The sequence below is a fragment of the Bacillus rossius genome, chromosome 5 (genome assembly GCF_032445375.1).
Source record: "Bacillus rossius redtenbacheri isolate Brsri chromosome 5, Brsri_v3, whole genome shotgun sequence".
Classification (NCBI taxonomy): Eukaryota; Metazoa; Arthropoda; class Insecta; order Phasmatodea; family Bacillidae; genus Bacillus; species Bacillus rossius.
The window spans coordinates 25045437-25057407 of record NC_086333.1 but is presented as its reverse complement, the minus strand read 5'-3'; the positions used below and the strand labels follow the sequence as shown (position 1 = coordinate 25057407).

The window sequence follows — 11971 nt, the reverse complement described above, 5'->3', positions numbered from 1 at the left end:
TATTGCATAAAAAAAAAAGGTTTCACGAAAAAAGTTTTTTAATTATATTTAATTTAGGAATATAGTTCAATTTTCATCAAAATTTGAAATTTTTTAAAATAAAAAAATAATACGTAAAATTAATTTTTCTGTTAAAAATATGTGGACAATAATTTCATTTTTAGTTCTTTTTTAAGGTTGGAGATTTGACTAATGTATATTTTATCAAAATACGTTTTCAAACACTTTCACTTGATTCAAGTCTTAAACAGTATATTCTGCAATATAGTGTAACTATAGCATTAAAAATGTTTTGAAATAACAAGCATTTTATATTCTGATTTGATCTATTTTTAACTATTTACATATTCTAAATTTTTAATTTATATCTAATCTGAACTAAAGTTAAATAGACCGACACAATTTTTTTTTTAAATTAAAATGTTCATAACAGTTTATGGTAGCGATTTTTTTTCTAAGATCTACTTATGGATACAACTGAAAAAATAATTGTGTGGTATATGAACGATTTGTACATTTTTATAAAAACTAATATTTTACACTGTAAATGAAAAATTAGAAATATTCTTTGTGAAATTATCTACAGAAACATGCAAAAATATACATACTTCTTGTTGCTTCATTAGCAATACTGCCATAAAATGTTATTGCATCGTAAATAAAATTTTAAAAACAATTTATTTTCCGAACTTAATCAAATAATTTTATTAATATATTGAAAAATTACCACGTATTTTTATGGTACAAGCTTTGTTTCAAAACATTTTTTTTTATTCAAAATGGTCTTACGATAAATATCAGTAAGTTGTCAATGGAAAATAATATTAGTATAATATTTTCAGTAAAACTTAAGCTTTATTTTTTGTTTGAATTACTTAATCCTCAATATATTTAGATAAATGCGTGGTAAAAAAACTCGTTCCATAAAACTTAAATTTTTAATCTTTAAGGAAATTACTTTGATGTTTATAAAAGTTTAAAACAATTACATAAATATTTATAAAAATGTTGGGTTTCAAACAAACAAAACTTGGTACATTTTAATTATTTATTCCATAATTATCTATTGTGATCCTGAATATTAATACATAACCAAAAGCACATTGATGAGCGAAATAAATTAAAATTTCTGAATGTTTACAAAGTTTTGTAGATTGATGTTAGTTGTCTTCTTAAATTAATTATTTACTCTTGACAAAAAAAAATGAAGAAAACGAAGATCTACTTACACAAACCTTAACAGTGGCTGAAAACATAATTAAAATTTTTTGACATAAGAAAATATCATTAAAAATTACTTTTTCAGATCATTGACTTCACAGAAAATAATTATTCAGTTATAAAAATAAAATAAATGAAATAAATTATAATTTACATGTTTATTTATTGCAATAAATTGTTTTCTGCAGCGAAAAGTACTGGTAATTAAAAGTTAAAGTAAATAACTGATTAATAATATATTATTTTTATCCAGAAGCATTATTCTACAGGTTATATCATGAAAAATATACATACAATAGTGTTGCTTTGAATTGCAAAAGTATCTTACTTATCTCATCCCTAAATGCAATATCTAATATTATAAACAAATAGAGTTACGCGTATATTACTAGATATTTCTGACAGTTAATGATTTCTGTGGGCATATAGTATTCATTGCGTGCAGTCTTAATTTAATTGTGGAATGAGTAAAATCAGTAAGCTTTAAAGAAAGCACGGACTGGCATTTCAGCCGACACCACTCGCCGACATGCAAGCTACTGTGAATTGGTTGAGGTGGGGCTTGTGTGGAAGAAGGTACTGCTTCTCAGACACGCACGTATCCCTCTCCCAGATGGTTCAGTTGGCCGGAGTTGCCCTCCGCGAACTCCACCTCCCGGCCGTTGAGCGGCTGAATCGGGCGGTAGTTGCTCGTGAGTCTCGAGCCCGTGGTGGACCTCAGCCGGCGGAACACAGCCACCTGCAGAGAAACACAATAGTGAGCTTTGAGTTCATCATGGTACTCAGCCTTTGGAATACGGCCACCTGAGAGAAACTCACTAGTGGTCTTATGCGAGCAGAACACGGTTGCCTGCATTGTAACACACTAGTCAGCTTTGAGCTCATTATGGTCCTTAGCCGATTTAATACGGTCGCTTGCAAAGTAATACACAAGTTAACCTGGTGTCCTTCGTAGAGTACAGCTGGTGGAAAAAGTCACCTGCGTACAATAACATACATGAAAGACTCGGCCCATTGTGCTTATCAACCAGCATATCACAGCCACATCCACAGTATCACGCTAATGATCCACGAGCAAATCGAGTCCTTCAGCCGGTTGAACACGATTTACCCCACATTAACTTTATAGTAAAACTTGAGTCAGTCGTGTTCCTCTGCCTGCTTAACGCTGCTACCTGCACAGAATGCACATGTGAGACTCGGTCCATGTGTCCCTTAGCTGACGGAACTCCGACAACTGAAGGTATGAATACTGGTAAGGCTTGAGTCTAGCGTGTCTCTCAGCCAGTGAAACATGGCCTCGTACCTAATATCTGTGTACCTCGGCTCAACGTGGTCCTTCACCGGTTGAACGTGTCCACCAGCACAGCATCATGCATTAAACTTCGATTCCACAAGGCCTTCAAGTGGCCGAACACAGCCACCTGCAGAGTAACATGCTAGTGAGCTTCCAGCCCATCGTGGCCTTCAGCTGGTGGTATACTACCAAAAGTATTTTTTAATTGTTTTATATCATTGGTTTTAAAAATTAAGACTTTAAACTGATGTAAAAAAATATGTATTTTAAAAATGTTTAATGCAAATATTTTATTTACATAGGGCCTACTATAGTATATAAAAGTAAAATTTAATTGAATAATATATTTGGTCTAATTGTTTTAACATTTATTTTACACTATGTAGAATCAAATATTTAAATATCACTTGTTTTCTAATCATATGTAAAGTTTAAAGCTTAATATATTTTATTTAATCAAAACATACGGTGATGTTACCTTCGTCAGAGTATGTTTCAAATTTGCTAACGAAGATACAACACAAGGTATCTAATTAGTTATACATATTAGCAAAGCAGAGCAACGGAAAAATGCAGTCTTGGCCATGCCATTGGATTTAACAGAATACAGTGTCAACGGTTTTTCCATAACTTAAAACAAGTGTCGGGTGAAAAGAAATTTCATTTTCATCGTGTATTCAATATGGATGAAAGTGGAATCTCGTGTGTCTCAAAAAAAGTTCCCAAAGTAGTTTCTCCCAAAGGCAAACGTTCAGTCAGCAAAGTGTCTTCAGCAAAGAGAAGACAGACTGTGACAGTAGTTTGTTGCATGAATCCTGTTGGTTTCTTTAAAATTTCTTATAGATAGCCCCGTGGAGTTTGTTTAATTAAAATAAACTAAGCTTAACGTCTAATCTACTGACACATAAGATAATAAATTTTATACGCGTATTTTTATTCGAAAAATTGTTCAAATAACATAAAATAATGTTGGTTTCTCAACTGAATTTAAACAAGTGTTTCACAATAATTGTTCTGTGCATATAACCAAATTAAATGAAACCGGAGTTATAAAATATGCCATAACTTAAATTAAAACACCATTATATCTTGTTACTAAACTTTTTTTTTTAACTTTAGGTACAACCAATTTTAATTTCAATTTAAAAATGTGTAACAAATTATTCTTTTGTTACATTATCATGATCGCTTACATGCAAAATTTAGTGAAACACATATACAAAAGAACATTCATGTATATGTACTTTAATAGATTATATTACTTATTTTGTAACATAAGAATTGTGATGTGTTAAGCGCATTTACCAGAAGTATATGTATTAGTAGATTACAACACTTTCTGGAAAAAAAAAAACTTAAATTTAAAAAATGGCAATAGCATAATTACTCTTTAATGGTGTACTTATATATATATATATATATATATATATATATATATATAAATTTAACAACATAGTATTTTAAGTGTTCTATTATTACCTTAAAAATTATAAAATGTCTTAGTAACAGATAATGTGTATAGATCAGAGTATATTCAAAAGAGACTTTAGTGGCAGGCATTCTGTGGTAATCAAATACAAATAACCTCATCATATTTTTTGTCCACAAATAGTAAGAGGAATCATCTAAATGATAATTGTTGTGTTCACACACAGTTCGGGCAAATATTGTTAGTAGTGTGGAAGATCTTATTCTATGACTAATTTAAAAGGAAAGCGAAGGTGAAATTATAACAATATCTGTAATCCATGTTATTGATCCCAGCGTACTTCCAGTCCTAACATTCCCTGTCCATTACATTCCCTGTAACTGTATATTATGTTATAGTTTCATACTTATCACGCCGTGATGTTATTTTTCACTCTGAATTTCTAGGAAGACTTAGTGAACTCGTAAAGTAGATGTTTGAGATACCACATGTTATATAGACACAGCGAACTGTCGAAGTGTTGGTAAGGATGTGCACGCACCTGTCGCTCGGCCATGCTGATCACCGAGGGGTAGATGATCCAGGTGGCCACCTGGTAGCACGGCGGCGTGGTCAGCGAGCCCTGGTACGTGTAGTACTCGCTCTCGGTGGCGTCGTGGTGGAACCACTTGGTGGCGTCGCGAAGTGGCAGGGTCGCGGTGGAGTCGAGCTGCTCAACCTGCATCACTGCCTCCACCAGCCTGCTCAGCTGCAGGTTGGGGATCCACGAGTCAACCTGCAGACACAGTTCAGGACATCCAGGTGAGGAGACGTGTTGAAGCAACTACTGAGACTATTGAACACCACGAACAAGCTTTCTCATCGGCGGGTTGGGGGTCCTCCGTGTCCACCAGGAGACACAGTCAGGAGCAGACCTGGACATCCAGGTGAGGAGACGTGTTGAAGCAACTACTGAGACTATTGAACACCACGAACAAGCTTTCTCATCGGCGGGTTGGGGGTCCTCGTGTCCACCAGGAGACACAGTCAGGAGCAGACCTGGACATCCAGGTGAGGAGACGTGTTGAAGCAACTACTGAGACTATTGAACACCACGAACAAGCTTTCTCATCGGCGGGTTGGGGGTCCTCGTGTCCACCAGGAGACACAGTCAGGAGCAGACCTGGACATCCAGGTGAGGAGACGTGTTGAAGCAACTACTGAGACTACCGAACACATTGTACACCAGCTTTCTTAGCTGTTGGTTAGGGGTCCTGAACTGCACGTGCAGACACAGTTCAGGAGAAAATCTGGACATCCAGGTGAAGAGGCGGGTTGTAACAATTACTGAGACTATAGAACACCGCGTACACCATCTTGCTCACCTGCGGGTTTGGGGTCTTTGAGCGCACCTGAAGAGAGATATCTTTGGGAGACCTGGACATCCCCATGCTCCCTGAGCGAGTGTGACGCCTCCTGCATGGAAGTGAGCGAGTAACGGTGGTCATTTCTGGGAGGTCACCTACGAAAGACACCTCGTTTCCTGTACGTCAAGACCACGAGCGAGCGAGTTCCTTCTACTCATCGGAGCCTCGAGTTCAGTTGTGGAACATCATCATCATGCAATCGACGAGGTGAGTAAAAGCTCTTTCTCTATCTCGTTTGAGTTTCCTTTTTGGCTATCACAATTTTCGGCTGCGGACTCGCTTAGTAAGCGTTTATTTTTAATTCAATTTTGCAACTACGAGTTTTCTTGAAGTTATTTCAATCGAAATAAAAATGAGTTTTCTCTGGAGTATTGTAGTTGGTAAGGGTTGCGTTTGGTAATGTTATTTTCTATAGCTCTTTATAAATGAGTACTGCTAGTAATTTCATATTTTATTTCAAGTTAATATTGAATATAGTTTTAAATAAGCCTGTCTAACAATATTTTTTTTTCCAACCTTAGATGTCAAGGCTCTATTGTTCTGATCCTGATTCCTAATCATGCTGTCACGTAAATATTTGAGTTAAGTACATTTTTCCCCATCATGAAATGCAGGTTGTTTAAACGATAGAGAATTTTTTTTTGTAATTTGAAAATATCTTGCAAACAAGTAGTAACTGTTTTTCCTTGTATTTGTACAACAGGTGAGTATCAATGTTCGAGCTGGTTCCGATTAAATATTCAAACCATGCTATCTGGTCTTGTTGAAAATTAAATTCCTATTATAAAGTAATTTGAATTGTACAATAAAAGTTTTGCTAGCCTTAGTACATATATTTCTTTTTTAGATCATTGTGCCTTTTATTGCAGAAACCATGTTCCAAAAACATTTTTTAAAGGTTAACACCTGTATTCTATACCATAATCATTTACCTATAAAGCTACGTGGAAGAGGAAGGGACAGATTATATTTGAGAAAGAAGGATAAACAAAGACTGTTAGTTAATACTTTGTGCCTATGTGCACTCAATAATTATAACAAACGTACAGAGTAAACAAGAAATTACAACTTTTGTGTGCCTGAATTTTCAGCGTTAACACATGGCCGTTAGGAAGATAAGTGTCGTTGGATCCGAAAGAATGAAGAATACTAAAGATAGACGTGAGAATTAGTTTACAAACTGCAAAAAAAAATTAAACCGACTGCTAACTCAAGTTTTAGTATCATTAAATCTGCACTGTTGGATTTATCTCTTTTCTTATCTTGACGCCAAATACAAGTTGATCCAGTTTTATCAGACTGTAAATACTGAAGGTGGATTTATGTACTAGATAGACATATTTTACTGGTTATTGAAGTATTACACCCACCGGTAACTTGACTGTGAAGAGGACAAGGATCTGATAACCTTGACTTATTAAATTCCAGGCGTATTACGTCTTGTCAATGCTCTATCATTACATACTGAGCTGCCATTGCCATGTTACAGAGCAATATAAGTTTGAAACTATAACGACTGATTTGAGACCTGAAGAGAACTAAACCAACCTTCGATATGAACAGCTTTTATATAAAGGTTTTACACAAAAATTTACTTAGAAAAATGTATTAAAGAATATTTAAATCAACCTTATATTTTTAGTTGAGTTGTGGCTCTATGGCATAAAAAAATAGTAGAACCAGTGTCTCACATTATAAAGACCAAAACAATGATTGAAAAATAAAATACATTTCATCAATTGGAATGTTCTCTCAAATAAGTTTAAGTATATTACTTCTTATTCAGAGCACACTTTACAGAAAATATTATAATAACCAGTAGAACGTTCCAACAAATGATAGTTTTCTGTTAAAATCTAAACCGTCTCACTCTTATATGCAGTACACGGCTTATTGACCGCGCTGTTGCCAAATCTCTAACACATTACGAATATCAGGAGAAGTGTTTCATTGGAATTCTGATTGCACAGGAATCATTTTAAAAACTCATACCAAAATTTATATTTTATACTATCATACATATAAATATTTAATAAATCACCCTTTTTTTACTCTAACTAACAACAAGGAACCGTTCACACACATTCATTGGTACGAATTCATACGTTGACTGTAAAGTGAACTTGATAATGAATTTAACAATAGAACATACCTTGCAATCACTATCGCTACGGCTGACCAAAGTTGATCAAAGCTTCATTTATTGTATTGTTCACGCTCATTTTTTTCTTGAAAAATATTCATATACTTTCAACACAATCTTACGCTCCCTCCCCCGTAGGTTACCGATGTAGTTTCTTTTTGGTATTCCACTTTCCTTAGTTACATTTATGAAATCCACTTTAAGACAGATAGTAATATCACATTTAAAATAAGTAACTCGTCAAAATTGTAACTGTTACGAGTCACCGTACATAACCTGAGACACGGCACTAACTCGCAGACTAGTATTCATAAATGCGTGTCGAAGGAAATAGGTGAACTAAGGAAGCCTTTATCTTTAAACTTCCTGGCAGAACAGACCCTAACTTTTCCAAACACAGGGTGGTGTTTCATCTTACGACAGCAGTTTGAGAGCGAGCCTCTATTACATCACGCTCTTGCTATGGGCACGAAAACTGTAGGAGCCAATTAAGATGGTGTTGCTTTTTAAAAAAAAAAACCATTTATTGTGAATATCTTTCACGCTTTCGACCCCCATATAACTTTGACAGCAAAACACTTTGCCACTGATCCACATTTTTCTTTGTCATTTTCTGAGAAAATGCATTTTGGGATTAAAATATTGTATAACTGAAAACTTGAGTGGTCTTGAGATTTAATGGGTGGCGTCCTAAAACATGAATTTACTGACAAAAAATCTTTATAAATACATATGTAAGTTAATTTTATGTTTATTTTTTATGTGCACTTTCAGGAATACTTCAAAACCGTTTTCAGTGTGGAAGTTTCATTTTTTAAAAGCCATTAAGTATGCAAAATACATATCGCCTGATGCGTCTTTCGATACTATACAATATACAAACATTCTTTGTCCATAAAATACAATTTTAAATTAGTTTGCTGTATGGCAACAGTGACGAAGATCCAAGGACAGCACTAACCTAGTTGGCGTGTGTTAGCAAGAGAGGCAAAAATACCCATTTACTTCCATACTGAAATCTAAGAGTGGGTTGCTCCATACGACTGGAGGTAGCACATAAGTCTTTGATCCAGAAAACCAGAACGTAGTGATCGTGACTTCTCATATAACCTATGAGATATTAATAGATAAATGAGAGAATAAATCGTACGGGTAAACGGGAAGTCCAGAGAAGTCCAACCAAATTATGACAGTGTCCACCAGATTCTCCATGCAAGCAATAGGAATGTGATCTCGCCGGGTATGAAACATGAATCGCCTTGGGGTATGCGAGTATGTGGCTACTATTTCCCTGGCCCACAGCCGACCTGTAACTGGGTTTCTTTGGATCTAGTAAATATGCCATTTGAAATTTAAAAAAAATTAAAATTGGACTTATGTGTATGGTGAATTACAGGAAGTAATAATTATTTAATTGGAAATTAATATTAATTTTTGCAACTGTTTATTTTTTGTTTTGAACTCAATGATTATATATATATATATATATATGTTTGTGCATTTTTAAATGGGTTTACTAACTCACGCCATTTGCTAGTAAATAAAGTTAACCAATTCTTACTTTTAAAACTTTATAGCTCATAATGCCCTACCCTGGATTCAAAATCATAACACCTGGCATTGAAGCTAGCGCTTCAACAAACTGCCAGAACAATTATAGCTTTATTAGATGTGTATTCGTTTTGCAGTATGAAAACTATTTTTTTATAAAGTTTTTACACAGGAACGAAAATGTGCCCACAATAATAAAGATATAACAGCTTACCTATAAACAACATCAGAAAATAATGCAACGTGAACTTACATTTATGTTACTATAGGATGACAATATCGATAAAGGTGCAGATATTATTTAATCGAGAAAGTAAATAATAGAGAAACTACCATTTTCCAGTTGCAACTATTTAGAAAGTAGAGAAAAGGCAAAAATTATTATAACCGTAGTGAACGAATATAAGGACACGTTCGTACACCAGTTACAAGAAATGTCTACTCAACAGCTACATGACAAAGACAAGACCAACATTTGTTTGAATCATCAGTTACGAGATGTAACATAGCGCATGTCAACTGACCTCACGCAATCAAATAACATTATTCAAGATGACAGCAGCTAACTAGTTGACGTGTCGGATAAGGGAATAGTGGCGCAAGTGAAAGATGAGGCATTGGTGGCAAAAGTGTCAGATGAGGAAGTGGTGGCGCAAGTGTCATATGTGGGTGTCGTAATGCTTGAGTCATGTGTGTGCGGTGGTGCAAGTGTCTAATGGGAGAGTGGTGGCGCAAGTGTTATATGAGGGAGTGGTCTCTCAAGTGTCTGATGAGGGAGTGGTGGCGCAAGTGTAGGAACCTAGACTCGTGCGGCACTGGACCTGGTGTTCAGTTATCATAGTTTAGGCTCTCCATGTTCTTTTGCAGATCTTCACTTGCAAGGTATTTACTGTATTCCCTCCCAAGACATAATAATTTTTGTGATGATGGATCACGACACTTTATACGCACACATAAATAGTAATTTATTTAACATCGTTAAATAAAAATTTACTTTAAAATCTGAACAAGATTTTTATCATGCATTTTACGTAAATTTAATGTAGCTTGCTACTAAATTAAAATTATATATTATATCAAGTTTGCTTGCTCTCATCTTTTTTTTGCTATAATGGCTCTATCCTAACGAATAGACATTAGTGTTGTAAATCTTAAGACAACTGATATCAAGCACCACATGCTCTTTTAATTAAAATTAATTGGTTTGTTTATAATTGATTATTATTTTAAGCTTCATAAAAAGTTTTATTATACAGCATGGTAGTTCATTTTGTCCCTTGGTCAAATTACTTAATTTTTAAAGATTAGTTTATATTTTTTGTTCGTTCAACATAAAATGTGTGTTTTAGTTTTTTTAACATAATTTAATGTTGTACATTTCGTTTATCTGGAAGAATTTTTATATATTCTTCGAAATGCACTACAAGACCAATTTTCAAAGTCCCAAACACATCGAGAGCAATTGACATCCCCCTCCCCTCCTTTCTTGGGAGGGAGTCCGATGATGCCCGAAGGCCTCGAAAGCACTTTAAAATCAACGTACTACAATTTTATCGGCTTTAAAATGTGGGTGCAAATGACCTCCCTCCAGACGGGGGAGGAGGTTCAGGATCTCGAATGGCACGGAAACACTAAAAATCTAAAAATAATATTTTTTAATTTTCAAAATATTTTCTTTTTTACTCCCACCCTTATGATAGCAGTCGACTTCGGGCATATTTTCCAACATGCCCCGGCTTCATGGTCACACAAAAATAATCTTTATTGCCCATAGCCTTAAAGTAGTGTTCTTTTTCATTCTGTGACGCCCTTCTTCACAGCTAATACTCATTAAATTATCGTATTATCATCGGTTCTACAACAAAGGGTCGGTGCATGATTCTCTTTGATTGTCAAAATACTCCACATAGCACATGTTCGACATAATATGTGACAAGATACATAGGATAGTAATGATTAGCACAACACAATCGCCGAATACCTTTTTGTATGTTCCGGTGAACTAAACCACATTAGGCTTAAAGAGTGACCCACAAAACACTTCTTTTGTTTTAGAAAATAAAAATTTTCAATACATGATGATATTTGCAAGACAAATATATCCATGGATTCAAAGAAGTGTCTGTAGGGTAATTATGTAAACTGATGTTCTTTAGGTCAGTTTTAAGGTACCATCACATTTCCCAGACAGTAATTCGGTTAATAGCCTACGTGTTCCTTTCCTATAAAACACAAAAGTATTAAAATAATATTTTTAAAAACCTATTTACAATTTGCAAATTATTTCTTTCATTTGTGATCCTTTCGTTTGAAATCTAAGAATGCATTTTTATTTTTGGTAGTACCAAGAAAATTAGTGATGTTGTTTGTATAAATTCTTACACAAGTTTGTCTTATTGAATTGAAGCCTCCAATGACTGCACAAAGATTTTTTTCCGTTCCTGCCATTTACTTACAAAATAACCTTGGAAATAATAGGAAAAAAATAGTAAATTATTCTTATAGTATTATATTTAAAATTATTCCTCTATGAATTGTATGTAAAATCGACCACGGGATTCAGAAATTAACTAGCTCTACTCGACCCACAAATGCTGAATTTAATTGGTCTACTGACTGTTAAACAGCTGATGTTTCAAACTAAACGAACAAATAACAATACGATTAAATGTGTATTTGTATTGTGGAAAAGTCCCTTGTAAGTGTGATGCACTGAATCTTGCTGCAAGAACTGGAGAGCTCGGGTACTTCCAGAGAAGAGGGCCGTGATGTCCAGCAGTCACAAAGTGGACTCTGTCACGGACCATGAACTGGTCACCTTGATTAGAAGGACTAAATGTTTATTGGACGTGTGGGCAGAGGGCAGTAGGTGCCCGCGATCTCCAGGGAGTCGCTAGTTGGAAGGGAGAAGGAAGCAAGCGAGA

General features: G+C 34.7%; 1 protein-coding gene across 1 annotated transcript in view; it reads right to left on the bottom strand.

The window, feature by feature from the left end:
• Positions 1-1034: 1034 nt before the first annotated feature.
• The window catches only part of LOC134531654 (carbonic anhydrase-like), a 45869-nt gene continuing 34932 nt past the window's right edge, over positions 1035-11971 (bottom strand). The window contains exons 6-7 of the mRNA XM_063367421.1: positions 4489-4722; positions 1035-1960 (exon numbers count right to left, since the gene is read on the bottom strand). Coding sequence (XP_063223491.1) covers positions 1808-1960; positions 4489-4722 — 387 coding nt within the window. The 3' untranslated portion in view covers positions 1035-1807. The remainder of the gene's footprint in view (positions 1961-4488; positions 4723-11971) is intronic.